This window comes from Loxodonta africana, chromosome 10 (genome assembly GCF_030014295.1).
Source record: "Loxodonta africana isolate mLoxAfr1 chromosome 10, mLoxAfr1.hap2, whole genome shotgun sequence".
Classification (NCBI taxonomy): domain Eukaryota; kingdom Metazoa; phylum Chordata; class Mammalia; order Proboscidea; family Elephantidae; genus Loxodonta; species Loxodonta africana.
This window is the reverse complement of record NC_087351.1, coordinates 62,545,005-62,560,136: the sequence shown is the minus strand read 5'-3', so window position 1 is coordinate 62,560,136 and position 15,132 is coordinate 62,545,005. Positions and strand designations below refer to the sequence as shown.

The window sequence follows — 15,132 nt, the reverse complement described above, 5'->3', positions numbered from 1 at the left end:
TCTAGAATAATGTCATGGTCTCCAGTTAGCAATATTCTGAATTCCATTGTCCTCTTTTCATTCTATACTTCTTGTAGGGAAGACAATCCCAGAAATAGGTACTCATAAAATCTTCAAATTTCATCTTTAAAGCTGAGAAGGAATTATATAAATTAAGTTTTATGAATTCTCAATTTTAAACCTCTAACTTTGCATTAAGACAGATTTTTCCCATATCAGATTCATAGCAGTATATCATGAAATCGATTTAGTCAAGCACAACCAGCATTTTTTAAATTAACCAGATATCCTAGGAAATATCAGAGTGCATAGAGTAACAAAAAAAAATAGTAAAGTATTATTTCATAATATTTTTCTTTCAGTAATATAAAAACTTATAAGTGAATATACATATGTCTGTGCATATGGGTACAGGTGTATATACTGGGTTGCAATATAAAACATATGTTATAGTGGGTGGCATCAAAGTTTGAAATCCATCTGCCTTAAGGAATCCATCATGTGAGGAGTGGTGATTAAAACTAGATTACTTGAATGTAAGGAGTCCCTGGGGAAACCCTGGTGGCATAGTGGTTAAGGGCTAGGGCTGCTAACCAGGAGGTCGGCAGTTTGAATCCACTAGGCTCTCCTTGGAAACCCTATGGGGTGGGTCTACTTTGTCCTTTGGGGTCTCTATGAGTCGGAATTGACTCGACGGCAACGGGTTTGCCTTTTTTTTTTTTTTGGGCGATACAAATGGTTAAGTGCTGGGCTACTAACTGAAAGGTTGGTGGTTCAAATCCACCTAGAAGCACCTCAGAAGAAAGGCCTGGTGATCTGCTCCCTGTGGAGCACAGTTCTACTCTGAGACACGTGGGTTTGATCAACTGAGTCAGAATCAACTCACTTGCAACAGGTGAAGGTGGAATTAAATGTAAACAATGCACTAAATTCTGTCGCTGTTTGTTTTCTGTCACCAAATTAACTTGATTTTCCTCCAAGAGTTAAGATTTCTGATAGCATAGATTTGTTGATATAAAGTAGAGCAACTCAGTTGCTTTTGTTTTGTTTTTTAAGAAAACTTATTTTTGTTTTCTAATAGGTCAGTCAGATGAATTCCCTTGAACGAGAATTAGAAACAATTCACTTGGAAAATGAAGGCCTGAAAAAGAAGCAAGTAAAACTGGATGAGCAGCTAACGGAGGTAAGTTTTTAAGCAAATGGCCTTAGCTGTAAAGAATATTTTAATCCACGAATGAGCCATTTGTTGGGAGAGACTAGACATGGCATTGAACTCCTGTTGTGAAAATCTAAGAATACTGCCAGGCTGAATTCTTCGGTCCGTCTTGCCGAGTTTGATGGATGTTTTTCCTTAATTACTCAGTCATAGGAAGGAATCTACACTGATTTACAGAGGAAGGAAGAATGATGATTATTCTAAGATGCAAAGGCCTGTCACCTCAAGCAATCTGAGATGGCAGGAACTCAGTGTGACACCAGCCAAGGGGCCCAGGGCTCTGTGGCCAGCGCTGTGGTTGTAACAGTGTCCTGAGACCTCCTGTGTTGAAAGGTTTTAGAGATAATCGTTGCTCTCTAACAACCTCTTACATTAGGAAGTCCAGACAGGGAATTTTGAAAGTATTAGTATTTAAAAGTTTTATTTTAAAGTGCTGCCATTGTTCATTGCTACATTTGTAACTCAGCACTGTCTTTTGAGAGTCATATCTGATAAACATAAAAATGAGCATGTAAGTACAACTAGATAGTGCTTGGCTACCACCACTGACTACTCTGACAGGGATCACAATAGAGGGTCCCGGACAGAGCTAGAGGAAAATGTAGAACAAAATTCTAACTCACAAAAAGAGACCAGACTTACTGGCATGACAGAGAGTGGAAAAACCCCGAGAATATGGCCCCTGGATACCCTTTTAGCTTAGTAATGAAGTCACTCCTGAGGTTTACCCTTCAGCCAAAGGTTAGACAGGCCCATAAAACAAAACGAGACTCAAGGGGCACGCCAGCCCAGGGGCAAGGACAAGAAGGCAAGAGGGAACAAGAAAGCTGGTAATAGGGAACCCAAAGTCAAGAAGGGAGAGTGTTGACATGTCATGGGGTTGATAACCAATGTCATAAAACAATACGTGTACTAACTGTTTAATGAAAAGCTGATTTGTTCTGTAAGCCTTCATAAAGTACACAAAAAAAAAAAAACCGGTATGTAAAACTTGTCACCTTGGACATGTGGTTTATAGCCTACCAGATTGCTTTATGAAAACTGGGCACAATTATAGGATATAAAACAAGTTATGTACAAATCATCATTAATAAATAAATTTCATTGAGATACTTTGCTTTGGGTAGATGAAAATATTGGTCAATTATTGATCCAACATTTAGTGAACTGTGAAATTTATATAAAGTAGAGAAGCATGGGTATAAAATGTCTTTTTGTGTTCTTAAATTATACTATGTATATGTACATTTGTAAGCCAGAATTATAGGAAGGAAGAGAGAGATTTATATTTTTTCTTAAGAAGCTGGACATATGCAAAGATAACTTTAAATAGATGCTTGGTTTTAAATATGAAATATGGGCGAACATACTGTGTTGACATTTAAATGACCACAGAGGTTTCTATCAATTTTATGTTCTCTGATTTATCCACTAATGGGGAGATTAGTAAAGCTATAAAGAGTGTAATCCAAACATTTTTTTCTTTTTCTGACAGCATCTAATAAATGTGTTCAAAACCTTGAGCTGTGGGCTGTATTTAGATATAGGTACGCTTTTCTGATGAAGTAATTATACACTCTAATGAGTAAGATATCTGAAGCCAAGCCCAACAATGTCTAGTTCAAATTGAAGTGTAACCCACCCTAACAGGGTATACTTAATCACTCTTAGATCCTTTTCAAATGCTCCGACAACAGGCCAATTCTTCTCTGACCTGCTGTAGCTGGTCTCAGAATCCCTCTTCTTTCCAGCCCCACACTGCATTGCCAGCTGTTATAAGCAATTTCCGTTCATAACTTTTCTCCCTGATCTGGTAGTAAACATTTGCTAATGGACAAGGGAAATGGAGTATTCTTGGCACTGGAGCTGCTTAACTAAGGAAGAAGCATGGCTGTTCATTTGAACACTGAAAAGAACATCATACACTATCTACTTTAATGAAGCTTTCAGTAGGAAATAAGACTAGCCATTAACTCTGTGTAGATTTATGCAAATTAGATTTTAATTTTATGTTATGATATCTATAGATTAGGCCAATTTGGGGGGCTCTATAGTGGTTCTCACACCATCTTTTGTGTCCAAGCTCACATGAGGGGTAGGTCTGTTCCTCTCACTCTGGCAGGGATTCTCACTTGGTTGGGGTGAAGGACAGTGGGCAGTCAGGGAGATGTTCCTACATCAGAATCTTGGGAATCGAGGTATTTGAGAAAAGCTTTCCAGGTGATTCTAGTCTGAGGTATGTGCTCCCTTGAGGAGAGGGGTCTCTCCTCATCCCTGTATACCAGTTTAAAAGTCATTGACCTTATGTAATACATACTCAGAGTGTAGCTAAAGATCCCAAATCATTGGACTAGAACATTGAAGAGTTAGAGTTAGAATTTGACTCTCAGGGCTTTTTCAGCTATATGAGGTAATGTTCTATAAATAATTCACTTGAACCTTCGGGGCAGCGGGGGGGAGGATTATAGACTATATCAGCAGTTTTCAAGCCTGCTGCATACCTCCGTGACAGACAACAGCTCAGGCACGTGATCAACAAAAATGCCTTATAGCTTATATTCCATACCTCTCTAACATCAGATCCATTCCATACTGGACCTGGAATCTTCTAAATAATTATATTGGGATGGGTGGAAGAAACGGTGGCAAACTCAGAAACCAACCAAATTGCAGTAGGTGAGGGAGCAGTTGCAGAATTAGAGCTATAAGACATTTTTGTCTGCAAAATTTATATGCAAAGAAATGTAAATGTTGGTCCTTCACAAACTTACTGACGAAAGCACACGTACTCATGTATGTAATACCTGACTGGTACTGTTCTTTTTCTTTTTATAACTCATACTTTTCTTCCTCTTTTTATAACTCCTGTAATTTTCTTTTGTTTGTTTTTCTTGTCTGTGGCTAACCTGTATCTAGAACTCAGTGGTTGGAACTAGCAGAGAAGGGTGCAGTTCTCTGCCTGAGATAGTGTGTGAAGGTAGAACATTCTTTTCAATGAACTTTCATAGCATGGAGACATCTCATTAAACTCCTTGTTCATGTAATCGTTTCTACTGACTATAACAATAAGTACTTAAGGTAAGAGCCAGTATTCATTTTCATTTTGATTTAACTGTGGAATATGGCTCCATTTACTTTTATGCCAGGATTTTCCTCAGTATTTAAAGCATTGTATGTGAAAATTATCTCTCTGATATAAAATGATGGGAATATAATTCTCCATATCCACTATTCCTGAAAATAAAGTGTGGGTTTTCTGCATCTACAACTAGAAGTATTTGGAACTGGGTAATGGTCCACCTCAGAGATTCAGATTTAAGGAAATGGATAGTGGCTCTGAAGTTTCATGATAACATTTACATTTAGTTGTAAGGGCCTTTTGCCCCTTCTCACAGGCCTGGGGATGCTTCCTCTTTAGTGCTCGGTCATGTTTGTTGCATGTTTGTTTTTTCCATTGAGCCGTGTGACTGCTGAACGTGTAGACAGATATGGGGTGGCATGCTTTTCGCTGGCCAAGAGGCAGTGCATTCTCCTTACCCTGTCTTTGATTGGCATGTTGATACATATACCATTTTCTCATTGTCTTGAACAAATACTCCTATGTATTACAGTTCCCAGGTGTTCTGGAATATTGCCTCATGTGCCAGAATTGCCTGTCTTATTGTGCTATTTAAGGTTATAACTACACATTGATAAACTAAGGTAGGTTAAAATATTTTTAGATGTAAGGCAAGATTCTTTGAAAAAATTGCAGACTTGGGGTTGGAAAATATGTAGGCATTGAACATTTGCGTTTAAGAATCTTTATGAAAGGTAAGTAAAGTGGCAGAACCCTAAAGTATAACCACTTTCTCTCCTAATTTTCCTACTTCAACCCATTGAAAAAAATATATATATATATATATAGGGATAATCTAATTAAATTAAATTTTGTCCTGGTGTAAGAAAAAATGAAGTAGAATTAAGATGTATTATGCATATTATGAAGGGACCTTGACAGCACAACAGTTAAACGTTTGGGGCTAACCACAGGGTTGGTGGTTTGAACCCACCCAGTGGCTCCATGGAAGAAAAGACCTGGTGATCTGCTCCTGTAAATATTACAGCCTAGAAAAACTACGGGGCAGTTCTGCTGTGTCCTGTAGGGTTGCTATGAGTTGCAATTGACTTGATGACTTCTAACAACAACGTGTATGTTGTTTACCTCATGAGGAAATGCTATTTTTTAAATCTAAAACTGTTAAGAAGGTCTGCTTATTGATTAATTCTACTATCTCCTAAGCAAAATGACTCTTCCATTTACATCTGACTCAGGCTCATGTGCTGTCCAATTTCCAAGCTATCAGTGGGTAGTAGAGGCCAATAATGAATTCATAGGCTTCATTACTCCCTGGTTGACGCCTTCAAGGGCAGCTCTGTGATTAAAGGCATGCAGCTGACCAGGCTTTGCCCTTGTCCTTCAGATGCAGCACCTGAGGTCCACTGTGATGCTTAGCCCACCCCCTCATGCTTGGGATCTGCAGCTGCTCCAGCAGCAAGCCTGTCCGATGGTGCCCAGGGAGCAATTTCTGCAGCTTCAACATCAGCTGCTACAGGCCGAAAGGATCAACCGGCGCCTGCGGGAAGAACTTGAAAACAGGACCTCCGAAACTAACACACCACAGGTATGAATGCAGTTCTTTCTTTTTTTTCTTTAGTAGTAAACTCAGATCTGATGGGTTGCCTGTCTAATTTTTACCTGTTTGTTTAAAAGTTATACCAGTTCAAAAGCAGGGATAAAGGTCCCAAATATCTTCTGTCAGAGAGTTACACCTTACCTGTGTTACAAATTCACGGAACTGCAGCTCTACTACGTTGTATTTTTTTTTTTTGCTGTGTTACTTTTGCGCTCTCACCTTCTAAGCTGGATGATTAAGTGTCCTGGGGCTCCCTTACACAGGTGTAATAAAGTAGCAGGAGCCCTTGAACATGGTGTGCAACTGGCATAGCGTTATTGTCTGACCCCAAAACTGTTAAAAATTCAACTGTATTCCTAGGATATGAGCTACCAACAAAGCATCCTGAGTTTTCCTGTAGCTACTGGGTGGAGCCTACTCAGTTCCATGGAATTCACAAGTAGGGACTTTTCACAAATTTTTTAGTTGGCATGGAGCCCTGGTGGCACAGTTAACTTAATTTTTAAAAATGATCTTGTTTGAAAACTCTGTTTTTAAGAAAATATATTCTTTCCCTTTCCTTTGAATTAGCATTATCCCTGCTCAGTACCAGACACAGTCTTCTTACCTAGTTTTTCAGATTGTTATTTCATTAGTACTTCATTTGTAATTATCCTTTTTCAGAAGTCTTGTAACTCCTTGGTCTTGCCCATTTAATTTATTCAGAATTGGGAATAAAGAAATAAAAAGTACTCTCTTGAAATGCTAAATTAATTTTTCTAAATTCTAAAGAAATTCATTTCTGCATAAATTCTAAATTCTTTCTGGTTTGAATGCACTTCTCCTGTTGTTAGATACTTTGCCTCTCGGTAAACATTTGGTAAAGAATTTCCCACCTCTTTTTTTCTGATGTCCCCACAAAGTGGCTTTGCAGAGTCACATTAACATTGTCATTAGACATGGAGCAGTTCTGTTTTCCTGCTTTCCTCTCCTACTACTGTGTATCTCTGCTTTGTCATGAGGTACCTGTCTAATGAAACTTTTTAAACAAATTTGTCTTCTGTGTTTTAAAATCCATGTTTTTGGAAGCTTTCCCATACTACTTCAATTTCCATATATTAAAATTAAATTTTCAAATTAAAATTGTGATAGTGGGGCATTGGATGGATGCTTCCACTCTTCATTTTATAATTGAAATATAAAACCTTGATGTCAGTTATTAATGGATATCCCAAACCAAATGCTTGAGCTAAGATTCTGCTTGTTGCTTTCCCATGCACACTGTTTTGAAAGTATTCTCTTCCCAGCCCACCCACCAATGTTTAACAATAAAAAAAAAAATCCAGCCAGATGACAAGATAGACTGTATATTGCTCTCTAAAATGCCACCTGCAGGCTCTCCTGCTTCGTGACTGAGCTGACCCAAAATTTAAGATTACAGGATGCGGTTAGAACCTGCACGTTGTCTGTGTGTGTGGAGTGATGTGATTTCTTCTGCCTTTGTGTTGCTTTGCTTGCTTATGCGGTGTTAATGTATGTGCATCTAAAGACTGCTTGCATTATCAGTGTGTGAATTTAGACCTCCCCAAAAGTATAATCTTGACACCAGGGTGAAGTGTACCACTTGCCTTCTTTCTCTAGGCCTTGACGCCGGAGCAGCGAGCAGTGCATGCAGATTCCTACAGAAGGATTGGGCACCTGTGAAAACTGGGCTGCTATTGATGGCATTTCTTACCATGGCAGCAGATACTCTAATGCACACATCCACACACACACAGCCAACACACAGACACAGAGACATAAGCTGAGAAATGTTTTGGAATCAAGTGCTCTTTTAAATTATTATTATTATTACTGTTATTGTTAAGCCTCTGCAGTATTATGTCTCTTATTTATTTACGTAGAAATGACAGCGTTTGTGAATCAAATTCACAAATTTCAGCATGTTACAAATCATTTTATTTATACTATTTAAAGAGTGTGGATTTGAAATTCTCGAAAGGATGTATTCTATATATTTTCTCATTCCATATGTTGTAACTATTTTTCACAAAAGGTACTACTTTTATATATGGAATTTGAAGAAAATCAGGAATATTTATACTGTTTTGTATAAGATGTATAATACTTTTTGACAGGAAAAAGGAAAGTTTTGATGAAACAATAAAATAAATTTTAAATATATGACTCCTTTTGTTCTTCCTCTTCCTCCCACTCTTTTGCCATACACCATGTTCCTTGAATTCATTGTTATTATGTGGGGTTTTTTTTGTTTTCCTTTGCTGTTTTTTTTGTTTTACTTTGCTTTATTTTTTAAGCAAGTGGAAATTGGGTACTTTCCATTAAAGTTTGAACTTTAAAGAGCTATTATATTTTTTAAAATACAGGGCTTTTTTAAAAGCTAGGTGTTCTCAAGGCCTGGTTTCTTGAAATTTACTTTCTGCATTAGACTCTTGCCTACTAAAATTTTTGCATTCAAATTAGTCACATGATTTAGTTGCTTCATTTATGATTGTGTAACTGCTACTATTTAATATCCAAATATGTTGACTTTCAACTCATGTTTGATCATTCTGCTTGCATTTTAAAGGATATGTTTTAAAGAATGTTTTATAGCCAAGTTATGCCATCAGCCATTAACTTCTGAGCTTTGTTTAAACATTTGAAGAACCTTTTGAAATCTGTAGTTCCTTATGTAGACATTTTGGTAGATTTGTGGGGGAGAAGGAGGGCAGTCAGTTACACTCCAAGCTCTCTAGGTCTGTCTGCTCTGAGAACCATGTACTCCTTAATTTATCACTGTTGTGTGAGGAGAGGAGGAAGGAAAGGCCGGGGTTCTTTTCCTGCCCTATTGTTTTATCTAAAACTGTTTGCAGGGAGAAGATCCTTAATTTTAAATCTGTTCTGTTGATAAACCAATCCTTCAAACCAGATGTTTGCTTCACATTGACAAGTCAAATTGGGAAACAGATGACTAGAATAACTGGCAGGAAGAGGCTGATTGTAATGAAGAAAAAACACTAACACTCTTATAGTAACCAGCCATTTCAAAGGAAAAACAGACACACATATTTTCAGCTCATTGGACATATTAGGCAATTCTGAAAACTCAGTTTTTATTTCACTGTTGAGAGGCCCACAGTATTACACAGACCCAAATCACAGATGCATGAGTGAAAACCATCTTTTCTATTTACTTTGGATGCTCATTTTTGTAGAAGTACAACTAGGTATTAGAGCCCTGGTGGTGCAGTGCTTAAGAGCTCAGCTGCTAACCAAAAGGTCAGCAGTTTGAATCCACCAGCCACTCCTGGGAAACCCTATGGGACAGTTCGGGTTTTAAGAATTTTGTTTTATCTCAGGGGAAGATGGTAACACAGGTAAGATTCTTTTTGTTTTAGTTTTTTGTCTTTGATTCCTTCTCTGATAGGATTACTTTTCTAACATGTGCAACCAGAATTCCCATTTCACCAGAAATCCATCCTTCCTGTTTCAAAGACAAAGCATTTGTTCTCCTTTCTCCAGGCATCTTGTGGGGGGAAATACTCTACTAGTGTTTTCTTTTCAGTGTGGCATGATTTTCAAATGATAATACACTTTCCTTCTTCCCTGCAGGTAAACCAGGAACAACTAGTAACTGTCATGGAGGAACGAATGATGGAAGTTGAACAGAAACTAAAACTGGTGAAAAGGCTTCTCCAGGAGAAAGTGAATCAGCTCAAAGAACAAGTGAGCCTCCCTGGTCATCTCTGCCCACCCACTCCACATTCCAGTTTTAACTCCAGCTGTACATTCCTTTATTGCCATTAACTTGTTAACTTCTGTTGTTGTCTAATAAAGGCAAATTCTACTATTTAAATGTCTACAAGAACTTAGAAATCTCTCCCCCCCTCCCCTACAAAATACAAATTCTGTGTTCTATTCTATTCTGTATCATTTTTTCCAAAGCTCTTTTAAGGCATATATTTTTCCACAATTAAAAATTGTATATTGGCTGACAGTGACTCACATAGACCTAAAGCATTCCTAAGGAGGTGTCAGTGCCTCAGATTGAATATTTACAGCTTTTTTGTTTTTGTTTTTTCCCTGCCCAAGCCAGGAAATGTTCCTATCTAAATATACAGAAAAATGATAATGGTAAAAAATTACAGGGAAGGAGACTAGCAATAAATGGAACTTTAGCTTTCTTGTTACCAACAGCTTGTGACAACCTCATAAAGTACCTTACCGCTGTAGCCAAACTCCAAAAAAAAATTTGCCTAGAATCAGCCCGCACTCCAAATTCTAAGACCGCTAAGCAATCTGATCATTTTCACTTCCTGGTAGCAGGGGTGGCCTCGGAGTTTAGACATTAGTTGTATATCCACTGAAGAGACATGGAGGGAAGGCTACTTCCAGGAGGGTTTATAAATTCTGTGGAAACTGAGATTGAGATGGACTCGTGGGAAGGGAGATAGAAATCGCCCAGCCTGGTTTTCTATGTACGTAAAACCTAGGGAGAATAATCTCAAGAGAGTCTGAATGCACAGGCAGACAGGATCCATCTTTTGCCCCATGTTTTAAGACACAGAGAAGAGAGAAATAGAAAGTCCTGTTCAATAAACACTTATCCATTCAATCCTTTAATCATTCATTCAACACGTAGTTACTCTGTGCCAGGTCCTGCTCTAGGTACTGGAGATACAGCAGTGGACAAAACAAAGTCCCTACCCATAAAAAAAAAACCCATATGGAGTGCAAATTCTAGTACACCTTCAAGGTGCCAAGCATTTGGCCGGCGTTAGGTTCAAAAATCCAGAAAATAGGGTTGACTCTATTTTCTACAGAGAGGAACACAGAGTAGAGATAATTGATCCAGCCCAGGAATTTAAAGAACTCCTCCCGAAGGCCTCCTAAACCGAGTCTTCAGGGTTGAATATGATTTGGACAAGTGCAGAAATGTGGGAGGGACATTTGAGGCTATGGGAGCATCATGCAGTTGTGACAACATATGGGATGTGGACATCTACAGACCCTTTCATGTTAGCCATTCCTGTCCTGGAAGGGGCAGGAGAAGAGGCGGGAGAGGAAGGCAGGAGCAGAGCAGCAGAGAGCCTTGCGTACTGAGCCAAGGAGTTTGAATTTTATTCTGTAGGTGATGAAGAGCTATCAAAAGATTTTTAATGAAAGCAAAAAAGGGAGGGAGAACGAGAGGGGGGAAGGAAAGAAGTTGTATGAAAAGCAGTAGGTTCTGAAGTGTTAGTATGTTACGCCTGCCAGTCATCTAGGTTCTGGGTTTCAGAGTATTAGGTCCTTATCCTTGCTCTCTGAAATGCTAATAAATTAATTAGCCACTCTTCAGGTTGCTCTTTATCCCCTTAAACCTTTATACTTTTAGATGTCCTGCCTGCTTTTAGATGCCCTGGGTGTAAAATGAGGAGTTGGAGGTACGAGGGAAGGGAGGATTGGAAGCTATTCACCACAGAAGCAATAATAAAATTATCCCAAGGCTTCTGACAAGTTTTCTTACCCCAACCCAGACTATATATTCTAACATGAGGTTTTTTGGTTTGATACTAGAGTATACCTTCTGAGTAAGGCTTTATATAAAAGAGGGACAGCTAAGAAAAAGTAACTACTCAAATATTATCTCTTTGTTATAATACATGAGCCAGATTTTAAAATAATCAGTAGATTTTATTATAAATGGGAAGCTCAAGCATCTGATGTTAAGAGCAGATTCAACATAATCTACACTGTGCACTTCAGCAACTTAGGTTATAAGAGTATTTTGAAATTTTTAGAGAATGAATAAAGAACAAACATTGGAATAAAGAAGTTCATTAAAAAAAAAAACCTCAGTTTTGACCCCTCGATTGTCAATCTGTTCTTTTTATCAGTAACTTCTACAAACGTTGTGCAAAGAAACACCTCGGAAAAAATAAGTTTGCTCCACTTGTACCCCTGATACCAGGTCTGATGTTAGAACTGTACTGTAAATAAAAGAATATAATTTGCCTTTATAGACAACTGTCTTTATGTCAGACCTTAAACTTAAAAGCAGAATTACCGAAATGGAGTCAAGATGTTTCTGATTCTATTTCTAGCTCTGCAAGAATACTAAAGCAGATGAGATGGTGAAGGATTTGTATGTTGAAAATGCCCAGTTATTGAAAGCTCTGGAAGTGACTGAGCAGCGACAGAAAACGGCAGAGAAGAAGAATTACCTCCTAGAAGAGAAGATTGCCAGCCTCAGTAATATAGTCAGGAATCTGACACCAGCGCCATTGACTTCTACACCTCCTCTGAGGTCATAGCCAAGCCAAAGAATATTTTTGCACTTTACTGAAATGGATGGAACATTTCAGTAGGTTCTCAAAACATCCCGCCCCACCCCCCTTTTTTAACCTTTAATAGCTTAAAATTAAGCCTAACTTAAAACTGCCAGCAAAGGATTGGCATCTCCATTCATTGTAATTAGTTTTTCTAAATAGATCCTTACAGGAGTTTCGAACAAATATTCACATATTTCACTGTTTATATTATTCTTAAACTTTCTATTTATTTATTTTTTTTAATATTCTACGAATACCAAGAAGGCAAATATATGAAAACAGTTCAAGAACCTTAAAACCCAAGTTTTGAAGAAGTTTTAAAAATTACTGTTGTGTACAAATCTAAATGTAAATTGCAGATATTTACATTTGAAATCTGATTAGAATAATTATTTTGAACTTTATGTTAAAACCAAATATTTAGGTGTTTGGGGATTACACATATAAATACTGAAAAGTCATTCTGTTTCTAATAGTTTTGGGTCTTTGAATTAATTGGTAGACTTTCTGTTTGATAAGAAAACTGGACTCACGTTTGCCCACAGAAATCCGAAAAGCTTGAGTCCGTAGAACTCTACAGTCTAACATCTATGACAGTATTACCATTCTTGATGTATTACAGATACAAAACTGATTCACTAAACTGCACTGTTAACTAATGTTAATACTTTACTTTCTTTCAATAGCCTTTTCATTTTTTCCCCCCCTCATTTGGGAGCTTGTCTTCCAAGAAATGTTTTATAAAGCCACATTCTTAAAACATCTCAACTACAAGGAAAGCACTGAAAGAAACCACTTTGGAGTTAAAAGCTACTCTTGGAAGAGAGAGAAGCAAACCATGTGGGTTTTCCTATTCTAAAGTCTTAGAGTCCATGAACTTACATTTGGGGTTACCTCAAGAACTCAGGGAATAATACCTTAAACTGTCTTCCTGAACTAATGTAGGGCCTCTTTAAACATTTGAAATGTATAAACCACATGACCTTATTTATTTATCTTATGTATTTACAGCCATAGTAAAATTTTTATTTCTACATTTTTAATGAATTTAATCTTCTGGGGAAGGGCCTTGATTTTAGAGTAAAAAACCTATTCTAATTTGTGGAAGAAGCTTTTTTGTTTGTGTTAATATAGGTCAAAATTTGCACACTTCTTACTCCTCTATATCGAGAATCTGATCATAAGAATTTCTTACTGTGGTAAGCATTGGCATGCCACGTACAGTAAAGGACTGCCAAATAGGACTTTCCATTCAGGCTCAAGACCAGGACTTTATCACACAGCAGACATTTTAGATTGAGTAACATTTTTTTCCAAGTACAGTAAAACCCACGAAAGTCTGAACCTGTGCAAGGCGGAAACTTGTCAGAGAAGGAAAACTCAGATATTTTCCACTAAACAAGTGACAGAAAAGTGGTAAGACTGCACCCTTGTCAAAGGTGGAAAACTCACAAGACCTGAAAAAACAAGGCAGTCGTGTCAGTTTCTGGCTCTCACAGGTTTCATTGTACTATCTCTGCTTCTAGGCTACTTCACCCAGAAGTTGGTGGAGGACTTGCTATATGTCAAGACACTAAAAAAACTCATCAAAGCCACCTGCTTGTTTTTGTGGGAGAGGAATTAGATGAGAAAAATTCACTTTGGTGTATTCCAGGAAGGCCATTCCCATCAGCTTACAAGAGATATAATAGCAGAATTAGACACCACTTTATTTTTTTTTTTTATGAAAAGGAACATATGATAAGGCAAACTGCCTACTTAGTCATATAATGTCAGACACTCAGTCTCTAAATAATTTCCATCAAGGAACCTCAGGGTTCCTTGGGGCCTAACCATCCTCTAGTCCCACCTGCCAACCCAGGAGTCTGTGCCACCAGAGTCCTGATAAGGCATGGTGGTTTATAGGACTGGGAATTCCCACTGGTGAAACCGACCTTTTAATTTTTGGACAGCTCTTATCAAAAAGTCCTGGTTTCTTCTTAGAAAAATAATCTCAATCCTTTCTTATAATTACACTTCAAAATATTTGACATCTGCTATCATATCTTCTGGCTGGTGGTTATCATATCTTCCCTAAATCTTTCTTGTCCAATGTAACCATTCCTAGTAAACTCAACTATTTGTATGGCATTCACTTTAACAGGGAATTTTTTTCACTTAAAAGTGTGGCTAGACATAGACTATGGTCAAAAATAAAACTAAGTATCTATGGTGTATTTATGTAATATGCTTCAAGTTACTCAAGGTTATTGCCATTGCAACTGAGCACCAAGCATATTTCTCAAAATAGCTGGCTTAGCATGTGATCACATTTGTTGCGGTTTTTTTATTATGAAAAGTATAATTTGTTTACTTCCTACAAATTTGTATTTATATGTATATAAAATGCTGTAAAATGATTGTAAATACGACTTTCTGGAAAGTTTTAGACTACATTTAAAATCCCTTTATCCAAAATCAAATGCTGCTCAAGTGACAGTTAATTTAACCAAAATGTAGGTGCTTAATTTCTTGCTTTAATCCACCTAAAAGATTGGGGAAAAAAATCAATGTGAAAAGTATCATATAAAAAAAAGATAGATATGTTAAATTTATGCATTTGTGCAGCAGTTTATTTTTGTAGACTAGAGTGGGAATTTAACTGCAATTTATAAGATAGCTTACAGCTTTTAAAAGACCTTTTAAAGAGATTACGTTCAAACTGTTAAAATTAAGTGTTTAATATTTGCTTTCAGACTTGAAATAGCACTCTTCAAAATTGCAAGTTATGTGTTATAGGCATTTAGCTGCTTGTTTATTAAAAGCACTGGATTTTTTAAAACTTTATTTTAACTTCTTAAGAACAGTTAGAAGACAGGATCTTCTTTTCAAGGAAAGGGAATCAAGCTTGCTTTTGTCATGATAATACTTCACACTAAGAAGAGGAAAATGTAGGTAGTAAAACATA

At 37.3% G+C, this 15,132-nt stretch overlaps 1 protein-coding gene across 7 annotated transcripts in view; it reads left to right on the top strand.

Moving 5' to 3' along the window:
* NIN (ninein) overlaps positions 1-14,931 on the top strand; it is a 116,793-nt gene extending 101,862 nt beyond the window's left edge. For 5 of the 7 annotated variants that reach the window (XM_064292460.1, XM_064292458.1, XM_064292459.1 and 2 more), the window contains 4 exons: positions 1,082-1,183; positions 5,680-5,880; positions 9,487-9,600; positions 11,958-14,931. In XM_064292460.1, the coding sequence (XP_064148530.1) occupies positions 1,082-1,183; positions 5,680-5,880; positions 9,487-9,600; positions 11,958-12,167 (627 nt within the window). In that variant the 3' untranslated portion in view covers positions 12,168-14,931. Of the gene's footprint in view, positions 1-1,081; positions 1,184-5,679; positions 5,881-7,512; positions 9,436-9,486; positions 11,881-11,957 lie in introns of those variants that run through there. The other 2 variants (XM_064292464.1, XM_064292461.1) reach the window with 2 other exon arrangements.
* Positions 14,932-15,132: the final 201 nt, after the last annotated feature.